Source organism: Colobus angolensis, unplaced genomic scaffold, assembly GCF_000951035.1.
Source record: "Colobus angolensis palliatus isolate OR3802 unplaced genomic scaffold, Cang.pa_1.0 Scaffold148, whole genome shotgun sequence".
In the NCBI taxonomy this organism is placed as follows: domain Eukaryota; kingdom Metazoa; phylum Chordata; class Mammalia; order Primates; family Cercopithecidae; genus Colobus; species Colobus angolensis.
The window spans coordinates 3,626,932-3,651,622 of NW_012114577.1; the positions used below are offsets into that span (position 1 = coordinate 3,626,932).

The 24,691-nt window shown below is 42.4% G+C and overlaps 1 protein-coding gene across 1 annotated transcript in view; it reads right to left on the reverse strand.

The window, feature by feature from the left end:
* Positions 1-22,359, reverse strand: part of B3GALNT2 (beta-1,3-N-acetylgalactosaminyltransferase 2) — an 88,581-nt gene extending 66,222 nt beyond the window's left edge. The window contains exon 1 of the mRNA XM_011935759.1: positions 22,294-22,359. Coding sequence (XP_011791149.1) covers positions 22,294-22,359 — 66 coding nt within the window. The remainder of the gene's footprint in view (positions 1-22,293) is intronic.
* Positions 22,360-24,691: the final 2,332 nt, after the last annotated feature.

Genomic DNA, 24,691 nt, shown 5'->3' on the forward strand with positions numbered 1-24,691 from the left:
GGTTTCACCATGTTGGCCAGGCTGGTCTTGAGCTCCTGACTTAAGGTGATCCGCCCTCCTCGGCCTCCCAAAATGCTGGATTACAGGCGTGAGCCACCGCGCTCGGCCGCGGTTGTTGTTGTTTTTAAGTTTCCACAAGTGTGGAAACAGGTGACTGTATTATTGAAAAAAAGTCTTGGATGACAGAAGATCCACCTCAGACCAAAAAAGTACTTTGGCTCGCGGTGGCTCACGCGTGTAATTCCAGCACTTTGGAAGGCCGAGGTGGGCGGATCACTTGAGGACAGGAGTTTGAGACTAGCCTGGGTAACATGGTGAAACCTGTCTCTACTAAAAATACAAAAATTAGTCGGGCGTAGCGATGGGCACCTGTAGTTCCCAGCTACTCAGGAGGCTGAGGCAGGAGAATCGCTTGAACCCAGGAGGCGGAGGTTGCAGTGAGCTGAGATCGCGCCACTGCACTCCAGCCTGGGTGACAGAAAGAGACTCTGTCTCAAAAAAAACAAAAAACAAATAAACTAAACAAACAAAAAAACCCAAGAAAGTAATAATTGGTTGCCAGAAAAGGAATACTATTTTTATCCTCAAGAAAAGTAGTAAATGGCCTCTGTTGATATTGTAAAATTTTCATTTTGTGGATAATTAGAGTGAGCTATCCAAAAAGAGGACTAATCCCTCATTTTAGCAGAGCTAGTCATTTGACAAATACTTACTGAGCTTCCATTATGTGCCAGGAGCTTTTGTAGGTACTTTAAGTACACCTGTGAACAAACTCAAGATCCCTATCCTGTGTCGATGGGGGATAGGGCACAGACTATAGACATAATAAAGAAATATACTCAACCAGCATGTTAGAAGGTTATTCCTGCTCTGGAAAATGTAACAATTAGGGCCGGGTAGGGGAATTGTGAGTGTGGGATTGAAATGGGACAGATTGCAGTATTAAATAGCAGTATTTAAACAGCTGTTCAAAGTTACAATGAGCACTAAAGGGAAGAATAAACATAAGTCATCCTAATATTTTAAATAATCAAGATGTTGTTTCACTTCACAACCTAGAGGGGAAGTTTTTCACTGGCACTCTTACAGGCTTGTAACAAAAATAGTTTTGAATAACTTTGTAACATCCTTCGAATCACATCACAGTGGGAGCTGTCTATAGTACTTGTTCATAGGACCAGGGACCTTTCCACTTACCTGTTTTCTACTATCCCCTAATAATCTCATGACTAAAGTGAGTTAAGATTGCAAGAGAGTAACTCCTGTAATCCCAGCACTTTAAGAGGCTGAGGTGGGAGGATCACTTAGTCCAGGAGTTCAAGACCAGCCTGGGCAACATAGCAAGACGTCATCTCTACAAAAAAATTAACAATTAGCTGGGCATGGTGGTATACGCCTATGGTTCCAGCTACTCGGGAGGCTGAGGCAGGAGGACCACTTAAGCCCCAGAGTTCAAGGTTAGAGTGAGCTGTGATCACACCACAGGACTCAGCCTGGGTGACAGAGTGGGACCTTTTCTCTAAAAAAAAAAAAAAGTAAGAGTGACAGTATGTATAATGGAAAGAATAGAAAAACTCAGTAGTGATATGAATAGTCTGTGCAGTCAAGGGGCTCATAGTGTAAGTAGGAACAAGTTAACAGAATTAGAATTAGGGAGAGACAAACGAGGGTGGTTGGTAACCATGATGGCAATTCAGTGTGAAAAGTGCTCTGAGAAAGGAATGCACAGGATGTTAGAACAGCACAAAACAGAGGGTACGGCTGTCTCTACTCATGGGGGATTGGTTCTAGGACCTTCTATGAATACCAAAATTCATGGATGTTCAACTCCCTTATATAAAATGGTATAATATCTGCATGTAACGTACACACATCCTCTCATATACTCTAAATTTTCTCTAAGTTACTTATAATACCTAATATGATGTCTACGTGTCCCTTCATTCACGTGGATTCAATGGCATGCAGCAAATTCAAGTTTGCTTTTTTCCTGAATTTGAGGTTGGTTGAATTCACAGATGCAGTACCCAGGGATATGGAGGGCCAACTATATTAACTCTACTTGAGGGTCCCCAGAGGAGGCTATCCCTTGAAAATACAGGGCTAGGCTTGAAGTCAAAGTGGTCAGTTAACAAGGCCAGAAAGTAGGAAGGGCATTCAAGAGCACTGTAGGCAAAAAAAATAAATAAATAAAATAAATAAATAAACCTGAGCTAGTGATGACACGGCAGTTAGGGAAATGTAAGCAATTGGTACGACCTTAGTGCAAGTTAGGAACAGGGCAGTGATGAGAAGGTGAACAGAAGGCAGAGGCCAGGTTGTAATCGTAAACTATGCTAAGGAATTTGGACTTCATTGTGAAGGCTCTAGAGAAGAATTTTCTTTTTCTGATTACAAAAGTAATACATGATCATGAAAAGGAATTTGGAAAACAGAAAAATATAAAATCATACTACATACAATTCATACATTTTTAAAAGTTTTTTCATTTAAAAAAATTTGCCATTCATACTGTAAATAAGAATTTATATCCAACTGTTTTCACCTAACCTATAAACCTTCTCATATTTAATTAGTAGCCTCAGAAAATATAACTTAATCATTTGTCCACACCATAATTTCTTATCTGGTCCCGTATTATTGGACATACAGGTTGTTTCCATTATTCCACTATAATAAGTAATACTGTCACTTCTGTGCACAAAACTTTTTCCACATTTCAGATAATTTCCTTTTCTGATATTATTTTTAAGCCACTTTATTCATACTGCTGTTGTTTCAATGTGTATGTCTGCCTTCAATATGTTTCTCTTATGCCACTTACCTTATATTTTTAAAAAGTTCTTAACTAATTCAAAGGGCAAAACTTTTTCATCAGTGAGACTGACTATTCTTATGTTCATTAGCTGTTTCTATTTCTTTTGTGAATTATTCATGTATCTTGCCTTTTATCCATTTGTATAAGCCATTTATTTTTCCTCAGTTTTCTTGCCTTCTAATTTTATAACTTTTAGGACACAAAAACACAATTTTTATAAATTCAAATGATCAATATTTAATTTTTTTTCCATATTTTAGGATGATTCGGATCATGAGATCTGGTCAATATTCGTGTTTGTTTTATTTAATGTTTTAATCCATCTGGAATTTATTTAGGAATATGGTGTAATGCAAGGATCTCAAAATTAATTTTTTTCGTATAGCTAACTATTGTCCTGGCCCATTATTTCCCTATTACTTTATGACATCAGCTCAATTTGTTAAAATTTTTTAACGTAATAGTATTTGTTTCCAAGCCGCGGTTTTGCATTCGTCTGTCCTTTCATCAGTACCGTAATACTCTAATGATCATAGTTGTATAATATTTTGTAATCCAGAGGGCAATTCTCCCTCTTAATACTCTATTTCTCACATATATATTATTTCTAATTTTTTTTTTTGAGACAGAGTTTCACTCTGTCATCCAGGTCTGGGCTCACTGCAACATCTGCCTCCCAGTTTCAAGCAATTGTCTTGGCTCAGCTTTTCGAGTAGCTGGAACTACAGGAGCGCACCACCACAGCAGGCTAATTTTTGTATTTTTTAGAGAGACAGGGTTTTGCCATGTTGGCCAGGCTGGTCTTGAACTCCTGACCTCAGTTGATCCACAGGCGTTGGCCTCCCAAAGTGCTGGGATTACTGGCGTGAGCCCGGCCTATTTCTAATGAATTTTATAATAATTTGTATAGTTATTCCACTTTCCCCTAAACCTTATGTTTAATAAAAAACTAATGCATGGTTATCATAACAAACACAAGTAATGTAATACAAATGTACACAAAATATATAATGTTAGAATCCTTCAGCCCACCCCAATCTTTCTTTCCAGACTTAGCCACTACAGCCCAGATATTTCTTCTTGTATATATATTCTGAATTTTTCCAGATTTCTTTACTCTTCCAGTGATGGAAAGGGAGGAAGCACCCTCCTTTTCAATCCCATGCATGCAATCTGTTCTCTTAACCTCTATAACTCCAGAAATTCTTAGTCCCCTCTCTCAATATTTCTGAGTACCGAGGCATGTTTTCTTTTCCACAAGATCATCATCACTCTCGTTGCCACCTCTTGTTGCAGACTGCTCAGGTGTTCTCAATCAACCATCTCAACTCATAACCACTTCTCTAGGCCACAGCCCCAGATCCTTCTGCTTTGACCCCAGACACAGACATAGCGCCTCCCTTTATCCCCCAAATCACAGCTAAGACATGGCTGTCATGTTTAACAGAATTTTAAAAGGATTGGCTGGGCGCCATGGCTCATGCCTGTAATCCCAATACTTTGGGAGGCTGAGGTGGGCAGATCACCTGAGGTCGGGAGTTTGAGACCAGCCCCACCAACGTGCAGAAACCCCATCTCTATTAAAAATCCAACATTAGCCAGGCATGGTGGCGCATGCCTGTAATCCCAGCTACTCAGGAGGCTGAGGCAGGAGAATTGCTTGAACCTGAGAGGCAGAGGTTGCAGTGAGCCGAGATTGCACCATTGCACTCCAGCCTGGGCAACAAGAGTGAAACTCCATCTCAAAAATAAAATAAAATAAAATAAAATAAAATAAATAAATAAATAAGTAAATAAAAGGATTTAGCCTGAGAAGATACACATAGAAAACTTTTAACTTGATATGAGATAAACTTGCTCCTATGGTCCCCCAGTAGAGGTCCCTACTGGCTATCTCTTGCCTTAGGCCTTACCCCAGCCCCTTAATGACACTTCCAAGCACCTTGTCATCCCTTTCATGTGAGGGTCACTTCTTGCTGGTTCTCTTTTCTGTAGTACAGGGCCCAATTTGATCAGCCAATGAAATAAAAGTTGCCCTTGAAAATGTCTTAAATAGCCTAAAATATATAGTATATACATTTTTGTATATGCAATTCTGTAAAAGTATTTTTTTATTCCTCTAATTCTTATTTACTTATTTGGTAGTGATGAGCTCTCACTATGCTGCCCAGGCTGATCTTGAACTCCTGACCTCAAGCGGTCCTTCCACAGCCTCCCAAAGTGCTGGGATTACAGGTGTAAGCCACTGTGCTGGCCCTCTAATTCTTTACCATTAAAGTTTCTCATCAGGCTTCAGTTGTTTGCTTTCTTCTTCAAGGAAACCATCTTGTCTGGGGAAATCTTAAAATCATTCAGATGTTCTTTTCAGGACTACTGGCACTCTGCCTCGGGTGGGTATACACTGCCCTAGAAATGTGTGCTATTTAAATGATTGCTTCTCTTTCTTTTTTAAGCCAATAGTTGAATTCTTTTAAAATTAAATGCGTGTGATGTGACTACCATATAATCTTTGCAGAAGACAACCTTTACACTAGCAGATAGAATTATTAACATTTCAGTCTGAAAGCATCTTAACTTAGGCTTCTCCAAGAAGAATAGGAAAATAGACACTGCCAAACTGTCCTTCAAAAATGTGCTCAAGGAAAGGAGGGAGGCCGGTGTAACAGGAACAGAGTGAGTGATGAGGAGAATAATCGGGGATGATGTAGTCCCTACCAGGAATATGATGTAAATCATGACAAGGATTTGGGCTTTTACTCTGAAATGAAAGGGGAGTAGTTACATGGTGGGTTTTTGTTTTGTTTTTTTGAGACAGAGTTTCACTTTGTCACCTGGACTGGAGTGCAGTGGCGTGATCTTGGCTCACTGCAACCTCTGCCTCCTGGGTTCAAGCAATTCTCCTGTCTCAGCCTCTGGAGTAGCTGGGATTACAGGCGTGTGCCACCATGGCTGGCTAATTTTGTGTTTTTAATAGAGATGGGGCTTTACCATGTTGGCCAGGCTGGTCTTGAACTCCTGACCTCAAGTGATCCGCCCATCCAGCTCCCAAAGTGCTGGGGTTACAGGTATGAGCCACCACACCTGACCTACATGGTGGGTTTTAAGCAAAAGAGTGACATGATCTGACTTATGTGTTAGTAGGATCACTCACATTGCTGTGTGGTGAACAGACTGGCTGGTAGGGGGGCGGAAATCTACCGTGTGGAGTAGCAGAGATGATGAGTGTCATTCAAGTCTTGAGACAAGCTGCGGTAGCAAGAGCCAATCAGAAGATGGAGGAGGGATCCTGGGTGTTTCTATATGGAGTTGATCTATCTGAGGGTGCAGGGGCTGACTCTGAGATGCTGTGGTGTATCTCCCCAATTCAGGATGGAAAGTGTTGACTGCAGAGGAGTCTCAGTTGAATCTCTCTCTCTGGGAATTGCCCTTGGCTGAAGGTGGCTGCCTCATCCAAGGGTACAGCTCCCTCCCAAGAGACAACCTGCATCCAATGACTAGTTAAGGAGCGGTGTAAAGATTTGAGTAACTCGGAAGAACCATCCCATGGCCTCTGTTGCAACTGCTTCACAGTCCAACTTCTCCCTCTGCCTAGTTCTGCTTTCCTCACTCCCTTACCAGCATTCCCAAAAGCAGTCCCCAGTAAACCTGTACACAACCTGTGTTTCAGAGTATGTTTCCATGGGAACCTGACCTAAAACAGCGATTCTGTTAGATGACATAAAAGATGATGTCATTTCTCTACCTAAAACCCTGCAAATGGCTCCGCTGTTCTCTCACAGGGAGACCAGAGTCCTTACAGTGGCCTGCAGGCCGTTGTCATCTGCAGGCCTGAACCCTTCTAACCTCATCCTCTGTTCCCCTCTTCTCATTCAGTTTACTCCAGAACAATCCTGGCCTCCTTTCCATCCCATGAATAGGACAGGTACATTCTTTCCTTGGGATCTTTGCACTTTTTCTGCTCTTCTTCCAGATATTTTCATAGCTCACTCTTCCTTCTTCAAGTCAACGAAAATGTTGCCTTTTCCATGAAGCCTTCCCTGTCCCTTCCGTTAAAAAAACCTTCCTCCACCACTCCCAATCTCTATTACTCTATTCTATATCACTTATCAGTCTTTTTTTTTTTTTTTTTTTTTTTTTGAGATGGAGTCTCACTCTGTCGCCCAGGTTGGAGTGCAGTGGCGTGATCTCGGCTCACTGCAACCTCCACCTCCGGGTTCAGGTCATTCTCCTGCCTCAGCCTCCGGAGTAGTTGGGATTACAGGTGCATACTACCACGCCCAGCTAATTTTTGTATTTTTAGTAGAGACAGGGTTTCACCACGTTGGCCAGGCTAGTCTCAAACTCCTGACCTCAAGTGATCTACCCACCTCGGCCTCCCAAAGTGCTGGGATTACAGGCGTGAGCCACCACGCCCGGCCATGTGTCACTTATCACTCTTAAACATACTGTTCAATTTACGTCTTTATTTTGTTTATAGTTTATTGTATTACAGTCTACACAGGGCAGAAAGTTTCCTTCCCCTTTTGTTCCCTGATGTATCCCAGAACCTGGAGGAGTCGCTGGCATTTTGTAGGTCCTCTGTAAGTATTTATTGAATGAACAGTGAATGAATGAGTGAATGAATGAATTTGGGAATCTGTAGCAAGTTGACTGCAGTAGAACTCATAAGGTGAGATTACCCAGGCGTAGTCTGTAGAGCGATGATGAAGGGAGACACCAACATTTAGGGTGTGAGCAGAGGAAGAGAAAATTATAAAGGACATTGACAAGAATCCAGACTATAGGAGGAAAACAGGAGGATGTGTCACCCAAGACAAGATGTAAGATGGCAGAGAGAGTGCAGACAACAGCGTACAACCTGGCCAACATGGTGAAACACTGTCTCTAAAAAAGTCAAAAACAAAAATTAGCCGGGTGTGGTGGTGTATGCCTATTGACAACATATAAGGTAAGATCAAGGCAGCAATGTGTCTGCTGATTTGAGAGTGGGCAGGTAACTAACAGTTTTGAGTAACAGGTAGGGCAGAAGGGACAGTACTGTGAGTTGAGTAGTGAATGAGAAGTAATGAAGTGGAAATGGTGTGTGCATTACTATTTTGAGAAGTTTGGTCATGACAATCAGAATGCAAAAGAATGGGAGCTGGGAAGAGGGCTCCGACTGAAGAAGTGTGTGTGTGCATTTAGATGGGAGAGATAAGCCTGACTTGAGTATTTTAAATGATGTATGGAAAAAGCCAGTAACAACCACATAATTTGTAATCCAAATCAGGATTTTGAAAGAAAAGGGGGGCAGGACACATGCTAAGATGGATAAATGTCAAGACAACAGGAACTATCTGCAAACTAGACCATATGGTCTCCCTGTCCATACTTCAAGTTTTCCATGCAAGTCATTTATCCTTACACTTAATGGGCTATTTTTTTTCTGACGGCAGGTGGCAGTAAAGAGCTTGCCTTTTTTTACCTCTTTTGGTTCGGTTTTGTTTTTGAGAAAAATTTAATTAGAGATTTTGGATGGCAACTAAGATTGGTAAAGGTTAGCTCCACAGGCTTGAAGTAGGTTTAAAATAGGAAATTTCAACTTAGATTTTACTTTGGGAAAATTCATATACGTTTTATGAAGAAGAGTATCTCTTGGTTCTCAAAGAAAAAATAATTTTTGAGTAATTATAAAATATGTTGCATTTCCACACTGAGCCATTTTATCTTTAAAATGATGAACTCTGTCTTCTTCCTAATACAGAATAATTTCCATTAGTTTTATCACTTTTTTTTTCTGAGACAGAGTATTGCTCTGTTGCCCAGCCTGGAGTGCAGTGGCACAATCTCAGTTCACTGCAACCTCCGCCTCCTAGGTTCAAGAGAGTCTCCTGCCTCAGCCTCCCAAGTGGGATTCTGGGCGTCCGTTACCACGCCTGGGTAATTTTTGTATTTTTTTTTTTAGTAGAGATGGGGTTTCACCATGTTGGCCAGGCTGGTCTCAAACTCCTGACCTCGATTGATCTGCCTGCCTCGGCCTCCCAAAGTGCTCAGATTACAGGTGTGAGCCACCATGCCCGGCCTGTCGCTTCAGTTTTAGCACATGCATTGCTATATGCACATATTTCTTATTTATGTATATAAATTTTCAGTCAAGTCTAGTTTCAATAGACTTTGAGGGACCTCGCTATTGAAGATTACAAACATTTTTAAAAACTATAGGCCAGGCGCCATGGCTCACGCCTGTAATCCCAGCACTTTAGGAGGCTGAGGCAGGCGAATCACTTGAGATCAGGAGTTTAAGACCAGCCTGGCCAACATGGTGAAATGCCATCTCTAAAAAAATAACAAAAATTAGCCAGGCGTGGTGGTGCACACCTGTAATCCCAGCTACTCAGGAGGCTGAGGCAGGAGAATCACTTGAACCTCAGGAGGCGGAGGTCACAGTGAGCCGAGATCACACCACTACACTCCAGCCTGCTGGGCCGCAGAGTGAGACTCTGTTTTGAAATTTTTTGAGACAAACAAACCAAAAACCTATGACATATAACAGCAAATTTCTTATTATCACAGATAGGACTAGAGAGGTCCAAAGACAAGAAGTTTTAGGAGTTCAGAATGGTAAAGTGAACGAGCACACCTTATTTAGGGAATCTTGGCAGAATCTAATGTCATAAAATTTAAAATTCAGAAATCTTTGTCAGAGAAAAAACAGAATCAAAATATTATCTGCAGGTCCAGCAAACAAATTTGAATTCAAAACTCAGATTTGCATTTATTAGCTGTGTGGCCTTGAGCATGGCAAGCACTTTACCTCTGGGTCTCAGATTCCTAATCTGTGAAATGAGACTCACAGGATGTACTTCAGTGGATTGTTTTGAATATTAAATGAGAAAACATATTGCCAAAATTTATACATGTTATTTTCATTCTTTTCCCTAAACATGAATATGAAGACATCCAGATTAAAATGAGGCGTATGCAGCCTTAACCTTTGGAAAATATATCCCAAATGATTAAGGAAAAATATTAATTTTAATAATTGCTTTAAAACAGCAAAACCAAAAAAGCCTTGGACATACCTTAATTCAGTAATTCTTCAACTTTATGTCTCAGATTCAATATTCTAGGCACTGCTTGACACAGAGAGCAGTTTTCCTACAAGGGAATTTGGGGACAGAGGGGATTTTTGCATGTTTGGATAAGTGCTAGAATTCAAATTCCTTCCCTTGAGAGTCCTCTGCCTTTTTCATTTAATGAACTCGGTTACTTTCTTTGCTTCCTCTTTCTGTCCTTGTTAGCATAAAGCAAACGCTGAAAGTAATCCACAATATCAATCATATCAAACATCATGGAATGTGGCCTCAGTCCTGGAAGAGGTCTACTCCATGTAGGTGATTTGGTACATTACAGTAGATTACAGCAGCTGAAAAATATCCTCCGGCCAGCCATTGTCAAAACTAGAGTCACTGATGAGATCACAAATGAGAAGCATTCATTGTCTCTGTAAGACTTCCTAAAATGCCCTTATTACTAAGGGAAGTCCTGGCTTTCTGCCAGTATCACAGACTAATTTGTTCATTATCTGGTTGACTCCTTGGTTCTTGTACATTTCAATGGCTAAAGTTTGTAGTGAGTTTGAGAAATATAAAGAGAGGAGTATGGGGAGGAGAGCTCACAGGAGGTGGGTGCTGGAAATGATTAAGACCTCTAGAAGTGAAAAAAATGGGTATGATATCACCATGGAAACGAGGTTTACCTGTTGCAAAAATTTGCTCAAGTTGTATAGCATTCACTCATTCATTCTTTCAACAAACATTTACTCTGTGTCTATACATGCCTGGAACCATCAAGGTTACAAATGAGAACAAAATAAGCTTGGTTCTTGTCTTCACGGAGCTTCCATTCTGATGGGGAAGGTACACAAAGAACAAACACAAGTAGGTTTCCTCCTGAAAAGAATAAGTGGCAGGTTTGCAGGCGTTACCACGTAATTTCTTTTTAAAAAGAAACCTAAAGACTTCTTCAGGTGTCCAAAGAGCTAAAATTTTAGAAGTTCGGAACGGCAAAATGAAAGAGCACACATTATTCAGGCAATCTTGGCAGAATCTCATGTCATAACATTTAAAAATCAGAAATCTGTGTAAGAGGAAAAACAGAACCAAATTACTCTCTGTAGGTCCAGCAGACAAATTTGAGTTCAAAACCCAGATTTGCATTTTTATAATTATTTACTTTGGTAAATTACTTACAATTCACTAAAATTATAAATAATTATAGTAAAACAAACAAACAAAAATTAACAATGAGCTAGCCTGCCAGTGTCGCTCAGCAGACCTCATTGCTAAATAAGTAATCACTGCTATCCCTTCCCCTCCAGCAGGCTCCATCAACTTGTTCTGCTTTCAGAGACTGCTCTTGGGCCCTTCCCATATGTAGCTCACATTTGAAATGCCTGCCCCTGGTGCCTTAATGCATCTGACTGGCAACCACACAGCCCCTCCATCTGGTTCAGTTTCGTGGGTAGATAGGGAAATGTCGATTTGTTTGCATTCTGCCCCAGGGGCTGATTACAGTAAAGGCTGTCACATAGAGCTCTTGCACACCTAACAGGACGCTTGATGACAATAAAACCAAGAATGACCAGTGACTGTATGTAAAATGAATTAAGATGAGGTGTATTGAAAGCAAAGAGGTCAATTCAAAGGAGCAGAAATAATCAACAGTAATCAAGGAAGAAAGCAGCCATATCACTGGGAAGGAAAACCTCTTGGGACACTCAGTATATTCAATACGATGAAGTAATTCACTCTGTGTCATGCCCAAAAGGAGCTTTCCATATTGGAATGGGCAGTAGGATTCCATAAAGTGAATCATGTTTAAAAGAGACACTCTTAAAAAATGAAATAGGTGGCCGTAATCCCGGCACCTTGGGAGGCTGAGGAGGGTGGATCGCAAGGTCGGGAGTTCAAGACCAGCCTGGCCAACATAGTGAAACCCCGTCTCTACTAAAAATGCAAAAAATTAGCTGGGTGTGGTGGCGGGTACCTGTAATCCCAGCTACTTGGGAGGCTGAGGCAGGAGAATCACCTGAACCAAGGAGGTACAGGTTGCAGTGAACCGAGATCGCACCATTGCACTCCAACCTGGGCAACAGTGCGAGACTCCGTCTCAAAAAAAAAAAAAAAAAAAAATTAAATAGGTTGTTCTAATGAGCAAATATTTAAAATCCTAAGTAAAATTTGGTCTCTTTCTCATTAGTGCTTAATTGTCTTCAATCACCCCAGTCCTACTTTGAGTATATACTAACTCCCTTTTAAGGACAGATCTAGACTTTTCCACTTTGGCTCATCTGAAAGCTTTCTAAAAGGATTGTTTCTTAATATTTCTTTTTCACAACTTAATAGGGTGATTTGAGTTTATGCACACAGAAAGAGATTTCTTCGTACCCTCATCTCCTCTGATTTTTAAATCTTGTTCCCCTTGTTCATTCTGTATGTTGAGATGTGATCTTGCTTTTAGGAGATCAAAGAAAAAGAAAAACACGTTTCTTTCACATGTTTGTCTTCTCTTTAACAATCCACATAGTTTTTATATTGGCCCAAGACACACCATTAAAATTCCTGCAAAGCTTTTAGACTTTGCAGAGAAGTTTTAGACTGTGTGCAGAGAAGTCTTGTGCCAAATTGCAGAGCCTGTTTTATAAGAAATTAATTTCAAATGCTATCAGAGAGGATGGCATTATGTTTTCAAAATGATGCTACATTAATTCAGCAAGAAAAGCTTAGAGCCATTCTGAGTCAGAGGACAGGATATTTTGATCTTAAAAGGGTAATTCCAAATAGCCGATTATGCATAGGGTTCATTATTCATATTGGTATAAGTATTATGGGGCATTTCCTCTGTGATGACAGGGCTAGATTCTACTCATACACACTAATAAACAATTTTTCCTCCTGGTTTATACACAACGAGGTGAATGTCTCTTTCTCCCAATGAACTAGTGTTTGGAAACAAAAACTATAATTATCTTCAGTGGAGATGGCAATTGGATACCCCAGAGAATATGTCTAATCTTTATAAGGTATTTAGCAGTGAAAATGGGGTTTTGCAAAAAGCCAGAAGACTTGCTTTGGAATCCTAACCCTGTCACTTACTAAAATTTTGACTTTAGATAAGCTACCTAATTTCCCTGAGCCTTAGCTTCCTTGTCTGCAGAATGTGAAAAATAATGACTACCCCATAGGATGAAAAAAAAAAAAAAATTAAATCTAACGCCATATGTGAAAGTACTAAGCATTAGTCAGTCCTTAGAAATTGTTAGTCTCAGCCGGGCACGGTGGCTCATGCCTGTAATCCCAGCACTTTGGGAGGCTGAGGCAGACAGATCACGAGTCAGGAGTTTGAGACCAACCTGGCCAACATGGTGAAACCCCGTCTCTACTAAAAATACAAAAAAATTAGCTGGGCATAGTGGCACATGCCTGTAATCCCAGCTACTCGGGAGGCTGAGGCAGAAGAATCACTTGAACCCAGGAGGTAGAGGTTGCAGTGAGCCGAGATTGTACCATTGCACTCCAGCCTGGACAACAGAGCAAGACTCCATCTAGAGAAAATGTTAGTCTCCCCTCTCCTCTGTGAGCAGGAGGAATGAAGAATGTAAAGAGGGTTATTAGCTACTGCTGTGTCACAAACCACATGAAAACTCAGGGCCAACACTGAGCACTGACTTTTTTTGAGGCAGAGTCTCACTGTGCTGCCCAGGTTGGAGCGTGGAGTTCAGTGGTATGGTCATAGCTCACTGCACACTTGAACTTCTGGATTTAAGTGATCCTCCCCCTTCCGCCTCCTGATTAGCTAAGACAACGGGCATGCCACCATGCCAGGCTAGTGTTTTTGTTTGTTTGTTTTAGAGACAAGATTTCCTATGTTGCCCAGACTGGTCTGGAACTCCTGGCTTCAAACAATCCTCCCACTTCGGCCTCTCAAAGCGCTTGGATGATAGATGTGAGCCATGGGTGCTGGCCTCAGTGTTCATTCTGGATCATGCATCTGGGATTGGCTGGGGTGACTCTTGATATAGACTGCGGGTTGGCTGGGGCGCCTCTGTCCTATCTCATTCTCAGGTCCATGCAGAAGGGCAAGTCCTTCTCATGGGAGAGGCAGACACACAGGAGAGTTGAGCAAAAGCATATGGCCTCATAAGGCCCAGGCTCAGCAGCGGATGGTGTTACCTCTACTCATAGGCTGAGCTCAATATCGAGTGGTGCACCTCCAGCAGGAGGTGCTGCAAAATCACATGGCAAAGGGCATGGATACAGGGACCGGGAAGGACTGGGGATGACACGCAATTTTGCAGATAAGCAAACATAACTCCCTGACCTTATGGTAGGGTACTGTGCTAAGTTAAGGCCAGGCTAATAAAATGCAAGAAACTGGCATCCTGTGAACTGAGGGGGCAATGGAGAGGAGCGTGCAGTCAGAAGGGACAGAGAACAGAGTGCTGGGACAGTAAGGGTCAACGAGTATGGCAGGTTCTGGAATGCCAGACAAAATAAATGACGATGAAAATAACTTCTCTGCTGTAACACATTTATTGCATGACATTTACAAAGAGGCAGAGGGTGCACACCTGGTTCCTGAGAACTGTGAGCTACATACATTTTTTTCTTTTTCTTTTGAGACAGTATCGCTCCGTCACCCAGGCTTGTGGTGGTGCAATCCCAGCTCACTGCAGCTTCGACCTCCTGGGCTCAAGTGATCCTCCCACCTCAGCCTCCCAAGTAGCTGGTACTACAGGTGTGTGCCACCACAACTGGCTAATTGTTTATTTTTTTGTAGAGATGGGGTCTTGCTTTGTTGCTCAGGCTGGTCTTTGAACTTCTGGTCTCAAGCAATCCTCCTGTCTTGACCTCCCAAAGGCTGGGATTACAGATGTGAGCCACCGTGCCCAGCCTTGAACTACAAATTAATAGACTCACACAGATTTTCTTGATTGGCCTCAGGGAGGACATTAAGGCCCCTCCCTGATCCCTTGTTTTACTCTCTGATATGATTCAAAGGAAAAAATGAGCTTCTGGAAGGTGCAAGCCAGGCCACTTTTGGACCAGACCAAGGGTTTGGTGGGAGGAGGGAAGGAGCCACATCGGCATTTCTCTGCTTGAATTTCTCTTGAGCTGCCCACAGGCTTGGGGGGATAAGGCCAGGCTTGGGGGAGTCTTCCGTCTTCTGCTCAAAGGAGATTTTGGTTCTCTAAAGGCAAACAGGACCATGGTAAGGCCGAAGAGAAAGAAGTCTGTATGCCTAGGCCTGCCTCTCCCATTTCCTTGCCCACAAATGTCGCCCAGAGCATCTGCTATGCAACAGGAAAGACTAAGGAAGCCAAGACTAATGGGGGGTGGATCACAAGACAGCATGATCAGCACTATGATCAAAGTAAATCTGGGTGCTATTGGAACCCATGGGGTCTGGGAATGTAAAGGAAGGCTTTGAAGAGGACGTATGACCTGGAAGGTAAGTTTGAGAGTTGAACATAAGTTCTAGATCCTGAGAGAAAAAGGTAGAATGTTTTACGAAGATTTCAAGCCCAGCTCACCAGCACAGGGAGTGAGAAAGAACATTAAGCTCTGATAGGCAAGAGGGAGGTTGAAATGATGGGTCCTAGACTAACTGGATTAGGGAGAGAAATGAGAAAAAGAAATGGCTGCATGTGCAGGAGGAAGAAGAGGAATCAGTGTGCTGGAGGCCTTTGAGAGGATGAAGATGAAGATAATGCAAGAGACAAGCTAGAAGGATGAAAGGTTGCAGTGGGAATGAGATATTTGAATCTGAATTCATAACCTATGTCTAAGTCTATCGTATAACCTTAATGTAATTTTGCATTTGTGGTTCAGAATGGACTTAATCACACCTCCATTATCTTTGCACTTCCGTACTCAGCACTTCATCTCATGTCCCCGAAATGGCTGAAAATCCATTATGCCAAGACGCCCTTATTTCGAACCCTGCCCCCACAACCTCGGTGACTGATCAATCACGAATAGCTAACTCATAGCTTTTCTCACATGGTTGTGTAGATTATCACATCTTTCAACATCATTATATTATGACTTTATAATATCTTGACATTCAAATTGTTTAAACATTTTATTAAAATATTCTGGTTTTAAATTTGGCCGGGCACGGTGGCTCATGCCTGTAATCCAGCACTTTGGGAGGCCGAGATGGGCAGCTCATGTGAGGTCAAGATTTCAAGATCAGCCTGGCCAACATGGTGAAACCCCATCTCTACTAAAAATACAAAAATTAGCCAGGTGTGGTGAAGGGCAGCCGTAATCCCAGCTACCTGGGAGGCTGAAGTGGGAGAATCACTTGAACTCGGGAGGTGAGGAGGCTGCAGTGAGCTGAGATCCCGCCACTGCACTCCAGCCTGGGCGACAGAGCGAGACTCCGTCTCAACAGCAACAAAAGACATTTAATTCAACGAATGATTGTTAAGTACCTGCTGGGACCAGATACTGAGGCAGGCCCTGGGATCTAATGGTGAAAAGGACACACACAATGCCTGCCACGCTAAGGCAGTGGTTTGGGGGATGACGACATTAGGTGGTGTGGCAGTATGTAACACAGATAAAGGTGGAGCTACTTAGATTCAGGATAACCCCGAAGTACCACAGGGCTCCGCTCACACAAGTATTAAAGCCCCTGTTCAGGGGCTATTAACTTTGATGTTGTTAAGATAAATAAAATAAAGCAGACACAGTTGAAGTTTTCTTTTTTCTCCTTCCCGATTCTGTTCCCTTCTCTTCCTTCCTCCCTCCGAGTTGTCTACCTTAACCATGTTTGTGTGTGTGTGTCCATTTATCAAGATGCGTAATATTACATAGCTGACAGGCTCATTAGCACTCCCAAACCTCCCAAAAGTTGCACTGAATAAAAATGCTGTATATGTCGTGATTCTCAGATGGAATTTAACCACGCAAGACTAATGACATGAAAAATCGTTCATTATTGTACTTCAACTATAATGACGTTACTAACCAACATCCAAAACAGGCACCCTCTAATAAAAATTGCTAATTACTTGTTTATTGTATTCGTCCAATAAACCTCTTTTTTTGTTGTTTTTTGAGATGAAGTTTTGCCCTTGTTGCCCAGGCTAGAGTGCAATGATATGATCTTGGCTCACTACAACCTCTGCCTCCTGGGTTCAAGCAATTCTCCTGCCTCAGTCTCCTAAGTAGATGGGATTAGAGGTCTGATCCACCACACCTGGCTAATTTTTGTGTTTTTAGTAGAGATGGGATTTCTCCATGTTGGTCAAGCTGGTCTCAAACTCCTGACCTCAGGTGATCCACCTGCTTCAGCCTCCCGAAGTGCTGGGGTTACAGGGGTGAGCCACCATGCCCAGCCATAAACCTCTTTCTTTTGTAAATTGCCCAGTCTCGGATATGTCTTTATCAGCAGCATGAAAACAGATTAATACTGTAAATTGGTACCAGAAGTGGGGTGCTGCTGGAAAGATACCTGAAAATGTGGAAGTGAGTTTGGAACTGGGTAACAGGCAGAGGTTGGAACAGTTTGGAGGGCTCAGAAGAAGACAGGAAGGTGTGGGAAAGTTTGGAACTCCCTAGAGACTTGTTGAATGGCTTTGACCAAAATGCTGATGATGATATGGACAATGAAATCCAGGCTGAAGTGGTGTCAGACAGAGATGAGGAAATTGTTGGAAACTGGAGCAAAGGTGACTGTAGTTATGTTTTAGCAAAGAGACTGGCAGCATTTTGCCCCTGCCCTAGAGATTTGTGGAGCTTTGAACTTGAGAGAGATGATTTGGGGTATCTGGACTCATTTACTACCATGAAAATGGCACGGGAAAGACCCATCCCATGATTCAATTATCTCTCACCAGGCCCCTCCCACAACACGTGGGAATTATGGGAGCTGCAAGATGAGATTTGGGTGGAGATGTGGAGCCAAACCATATCATTGACCTGCTGGCACCATCAAATTTTTCTGTGTGATGAAATTTCAGCTCACTTTTAGGTGTCTTTGCCTACAATCATCATGGGACCCTTCCTAACTATACACTGTACATCACATATAACACCTGCATCTTTCTCTGCCACACATATCTGCTGAGATCTGCATTATGGCTGAATTAGCCGATATTTATATGCCAATGGGGCATCGATATTTTTCATCTGCTGCTTTCTACATGTAGGACAAGGTTTGTATTACAGGTCCTACACTTTCCTAGAAGCCAGAAACATCAGTGTTATGTTACGATTTACAGTGATAGCAACAGCATTTATAGGTCGTGTCCTACCATGAGGACAAATATCTTTTTGGGAGGCAACAGTAATTACAAACCTATTGTCATCTGTTCCACACATTGACAACAGCCTGGTGCAATAAAACTGAGGAGGCTTTTCAGTTGGCAAAGCCACCTTCACACCATTCTTTACCTTCCACTTCATCTTACCTTTCATTATCATGGACCTAGTAGCCATCTACCTTCTATTTCTTCCCGAGACAGGATCCAACTCCTGTCAGGAGTTTCATCAGATTCTGACAAAATTCCATTCCATCCCTACTACACAATCAAAAATATTTTGAGTCTAATTCTCCTTCTACTATTACTACTTATATTACTTCTATTTCACCTGACCCACTAGGAGACCCAGGTAATGATACTGTGGCAAACCCCCTCAACACACCACCCCACATTAAACCAGAATGAGACTTTTTATTTGCCTATGCAATTCTATGCTCTATTTCCAATAGACTAGGAAGGGTACCAGCCCTGGTCTTCTCTATTGTTATCCTAGCTATTGTCCCAGTATCTAAACAGCAAAGCGTAATATTCTAGCCATCGAGCCAATACCAGTTCTCAGCATCATGCACTCTACCCATGTAACAGACCTGCATATGTATCCCTGAATCTAAAAGTTGAAATTATAAAAAGTAAAAACATATACATATATATGTGTATACATGTACCTACACCTATGCGAACAATATGTAGTATCAGCTGGGCGTGGTGGTTCATGCCTATAATCGCAGCACTCTGGGAGGCCAAGGCAGGCAGATCACTTGAGGTCAGGACTTCAAGATTGGCCTGGCCAACATGGTGAAACCCTGTCTCTACTAAGAATACAAAAATTAGCGGGGCATGGTGGTGGGAGCTTGTAGTCCCAGCTACTTGGGACGCTGAGGCAGAAGAGTCACTTAAACCGGGGAGATGGAGGTTGCAGTGAGCCAAGATCACGCCACTGCACTCCGGCTTGGGTGACAGAGTGAGACTCTGTCTCAAAAAAATAAAAATAAATAAAAAATATATCTATCTCTAGAGATAGATATATGTAGTATTATTATTTTTTAAATTCACCTGAATAGCATACTTTATATATATTGTTCTACATACTTGGTCTTCTCACTCAACATTATATTTCTGATACTTGTCCTATTTGATATATGTAGACCTAATGGGTTCCTTTTAACCACCATCTAAGGTGAGATTGCACCATTGGATTAATGGGTCACAGTTGATTTTTGCATTTTTCTACTGATGAACATGTATATTTTTTATCCTCTAGGCTCAATTTAAGTGCTTTACAAATTCTCATTCACGTATCTTTATAACAGGTAGTAGTTTTGCCACTCTTATTTTACAGATGAGGAAATAGACACAGAGGAGCTAAGTTACCCACTCAAGGTTACACAGCTAGTAAGCGGTGGAACAGGACTCCAACCCAGCTCACCTGTCACATCAGAATCTGTGTCCTAAACCTGGGCTTGCTGCTCCTTTGAGGTAGTTCCACTGTTCACTGTAACAGTTCTGTATACTTATTTTCATGTCCGCTGCCATGTGCACACAAAGTTTGCTTTCCAGTTATACCTAGAAACAGCATTTCTGGGTTCACATACTATCTTTCATCACGGTGAGTTTTTACAGTGTGAATTAGAGTGGGGAATAAAGTGTCATAGGAACAATTCTGTGACTTTGAAGGAATTCAGAGCAGTTAAATAGTTACTTCAATGTTTTATCCAGCTCTTAACTTGAGGCTCTTTTCCACTGTGGTAATCATCTGAGATGAGGTTAATAGAGTATGAAACTACTTTGAGAGAAGACAGAAGACAGAATGGCTATGTCACATAAGTAACTTTTCTGAATGGTTCATCTCAATGTACTTCATTTATTTATTTTTTGTTTTGTTTTTTGAGATGGAGTCTCATTCTGTTGCCCAGGCTGGAGTGCAGTGGCGCGATTTTGGCTCACTGCAACCTCCACTTCCCGGGTTCAAGTGATTCTCCTGCCTCAGCCTCCTGAGTAACTGAATTACAGGTGTGGGCCTCCAGGCCTGGGGCTAATTTTTGTATTTGCAATGGAGACAGGGGTTTCACTATGTTAGCCAGGCTGGTCTCAAAATCCTGACCTCAAGTGATCTGCCCCCCTCAGCCTCCCAAAGTGCTGGGATTATGGGCGTGAACCGTAGTGCCTGGCTGCAAATGTACTTTAATACAGCTGCATGTTGCTGTGTGATCTATTCTGGAATTGTACATTTTCTCTGTATAATTTCAGCCCATATATCTAACTCATTAGTCTGCTAAACCACCGAGCATCATGAAAAGCGAAAAGCAGATTCTGTTTGATGGCCTAACTCAACAGTTCCAAACACATTTTTGCACTATTACGAGCTTTCGGTTTTATAAACTTGCAGTATATTTGATGTAGGTCTTTATATGTTTGTGTAAGTCGGCTATAAATGCCAAGATACACTTAATATCTTACCGTCATGTCATTCTCATTCAGATGTAAACTATAGCAACCTCACTTGGAAAAGGATCAACACACTTGTTTCTGTAGTAAACAAGGACACTCATTAAATTTTAAAAAGTTATCTTACAGATGAGATATCCCCAGTGCCCTTACCCATCAAATGGAAATAGAATTGAAGGGCTTTTGGTTAATCCTTCCTGAAGACCTTTTTGCTTTGGCTTAGTCTAAGATAGCAAACACATAAACTGTAACACGCCCCTCAGAATTGGTAGGATCCATGCTGCTCTTTCCCCATCATTGGTCCATTTCTGGGGGTTCCTCAGGGACACACGAAAGAACCTGTTTGGGTGTCTGGTTTAAAGGAATCCTGCTGCATGGGCTTGCGTTTGAAGGCTGGTTCTCAGCTCACTGGTTGAGCAGTTCTAATCACATCTCTGTGAGCCATGTTTCCTCATTGTAAAATGGGGATACCACCCACCTCACTGATGAACTCGTTCATGTATATTGATTCAACATCTACTGAGTACCTCAAGTCCCTATTCTCAAGTCATTCACAGTCCAGTAGGGGAAATAGATATATTTAACGATATGGAAGAAATCTTAATTTTTAGCAGGTTGCAAGAGGCAGTTTTGTCGGATGAATGTTTTGATATTCCCTTTCTGAAGCTAGGGCTCCACGACTTGTTAAGTAATTGGTGCATTGTGCTGAAAGAAACCAATTGTACTGTGTGAATTATGAAAAGGAATGCATCTGTTCCTGGGAGGCAGGGAGGGAGGGCAGAAGGGATCCGGCCCTGTAGTGGGGTGGGGTGGGGTGGAGGAGCACCCTCAGTTGGTGGGGGCAGACATGTCCATCTTCCATCACCCTTGTAAAATCTCCAGCAAAACCTACATTGGCCACTAGTGCTTTAGGTGTAAATAAGATTCTGGAGAATTCAAAGGCAGCCAGACATCATAATCATACATTATGCAAAAGTGGTTTCCAAACTGCAGGTCAGGATTTTTCGGTGCATGTGAAAGCAATTTGGGGCACCATGCCTGGCATTCAACAAGGGAAATAGAACAGCATAGAAACTTCAGGGCACCTTGCACATAGTAGAGGTAATGACTCTTTCTGAAACTTTTGTATGTAGGTCCTCAGTTGTGGAATAAAATGTTTTTCTTTTTGTGGGTCATGGTCAAAAAGAGAGAATCTCAGTATTATAATACATTGTGCTGATTACAATAGTAATTTTTTTTTTTTAAAAGACAGAGTCTCTCTCCTGTCGCCCAGGTTGGAGTGCATTGGCACGATCTCAGCTCACTACAACCTCTGCCTCCTGGGTTCAAGTGATTCTCCTGCCTCAGCCTCCTGAGTAGTTGGCAGATAGGCATCTGCCACCATGCCCAGCTAATTTTTGTATTTTTAGTAGAGATGTTGGCCAGGCTGGTCTTGAACTCCTGCCTTCAGGTGATCCACCCACCTCGGCCTCCCAAAGTGCTGGGATTACAGGCGTGAGCCACCATGCCCAGCCTACAATAGTAATCTTCATGGCTCACTTTGCTGTCACAGGTCTCTAGAATCCTTATAAAAGGGGTCTTGGTTCAACAGTTCCCTGGGTTGAAGACTAGCTTCTACCTCCTGTTTTCTCCATTTCTCTGTTTTGAAGTCCTTTGGATCTTCCTTTTGCATCCTTGCAGAGCCTCTTTGGGCTCCTGTCTTGGCCCAGCCTACCTTGCTCAGAGGGTTGCCTTTGATGTGACCAGAACTCCACTCCACTTCTGCCAGCCGAACTCCCATGTTGCAGGTGGGAAATAGCACTCTCTTGTTTTTGTGTGGATCAAGTCCTTTGCCTGCTCTCTGCTCCTACAGCTCTTTAGCCTGGCTAATTCCTACTTATTTTTCAGGTCTTAGCAGAAATGGAGCATTTACCATGAAGCTAATGAAGTTCAAACTTCAGGGTCTGTGCCAAACCCTTACACCCAATTTGGTAATCTGGTATTTATTTTCTTAGGGTTGGATAAGTCTGAGGCCTCATGAAACCTGAATCCATTTCTGGGTCTCAGTTTAGAAAACCTCACCTCCTAACTCCTTGCAGTGTGGATGCTGATCTCCTACACATGCCCATTGGTCCCCTACACCCCACTCCTAGGACAGCCCTGACCACACTCTCCCTATAGGCTTGCCAGTCTTCACTCTGAAACTCACATAAAGGAATTATGCCTGTCCTTGCTGGTGAGTGCCAAGATGCCCTCATAGTAGACAATAAATAGAAATGTGATAAATGTCTGAACTTCATAAGTTTATTTGGGGAAACAATGCTTTTTATGCCTCCCAAAGTATTCCATAAAACTGCTGATAGGGGCTGGGTGCAGTGGCTCACACCTGTAATCCCAGCACTTTGGGAGGCCGACGCAGGCAGATCACTTGAGGTCGGAAGTTCAAGGCCAGCCTGGCCAACATGTTGAAACCTCATCTCTACTAAAAATACAAAAATTAGCTGGGTGTGGTGGTGCACGCCTGTAATCCCAGCTACTCGGGAAGTTGAGGCAGGAGAATCGCTTGAACCCCAGAGGTGGAGGTTGCAGTGAGCTGAGATTGTGCCACTATACTCCAGCCTAGGCAACAGAGTGAGACGCTGTCTCAAAACAAAACAAAACACCTAACCAAAACAAAAAACCCTGCTGATAGCAATGAAGAGGAATGAGGATTAGCCATGAAGAAAGTTCCAGAACACTGACCTCCCCTGCCCTGGCCTGTGTTTGCAGAGTGCTGCTGTTCCTGATTGTGCTCCATTTCTGAGAGGTTAAAGGAATTTGTGTCAATTCCACCAAGTAAAGATAGCTTAATTGTCTGCCCCACAACCTAAGGATCTCTCAGGAACAGGGTATTTTTATTAGAAAATCCGAAACAGGCCAGGCGTGGTAGCTCAAGCCTATAATACCAGCACTTTGGGAGGCCAAGGCAGGTGGATCACTTTTGGTAAGGAGTTCAAGACCAGCCTGGCCAACATGGTAAAACCCCGTCTCCACTAAAAATACAAAAATTAGCTGGGGGTGGTGGTGCGTACCTGTAATCCCAGCTACTTGAGAAGCTGAGGCAGGAGAATCGCTTGAACTCAGGAGGCGGAGGTTGTAGTGAGTCACGACTGTGCCACTGCACTCCAGCCTGGGCAACAGAGTGAGACTCCACCTCAAAAAACAACAAACAAACAAACAAAAACCCAGAAACAAAAGATATAGCATCTCCTCAAACTTAAGAGCTGTCGAATTTGTCAATTTTTCTTTTGCGTAGAGTTCATGGTATTACACTATTTGCCTTTTCCTTTCCTTTTCTTACTTAAGCCTTCAGTTAAAGCAGTCCGACTCTGATCTAGCCCTGACCCAGTTACTCTTGCTCAGGTGAGCCCTGGGAGTGCTGGGGTCTTCTTTCTGTTCTTTTTCCCCTCATGGATTATTCTTCCTAAAAACAGATGACAGTGGTTGAGAACACAGGCTCTGAATCAGACTTTCTGGGTTCAAATCAGTTTCCTCCATTTACGGATTGTGTGACTAGGAACTTGAGCAAGTGGATTGATGGGCTAGCAAATCAAGTCAACATCAGGAATGCTGCAAGCCTGCAGATGTTATCTTGGTAGCTTGAAAGTGGCTTTGGTTGGGAGAATTTACTGATTAGCTTGAAACTGACTTTGATTGGCAGCATTTACTAATTGTGTGACTAGGAACTTGAGCAAGTGACTTGTTTGGCTAGGGAATCAAACCGACATCAGGAATGTTGCAAGCCTGCTGATGTTACATTGGTAGCTTGAAATTGGCTTTGACTGGAAGCATTTACACCATGGAAATTGGCAAATGCTGCAAATCAGTGCCTGCCCCTTTCCCCAACCTGGGCATTACATTTACCAGCACATCAAGCTCAGTTTCCTCATCTATAAAATGGGAGCAATAATAGTACCTACCTTGTGGAGAATTTTGTGACAGTTTCATTGTGCATGGTAAATACTTTGTGCTTGTGAGCTGCTCTTAGTATTTCCCTCATTTTACAAGGTCCAGTGCCCTTTTGTTTCCTGTGCCCCATTCTGACATAGCTTCAAACATAGGACCAGCCAGATCTAGCACGTGCCTTGGCAATA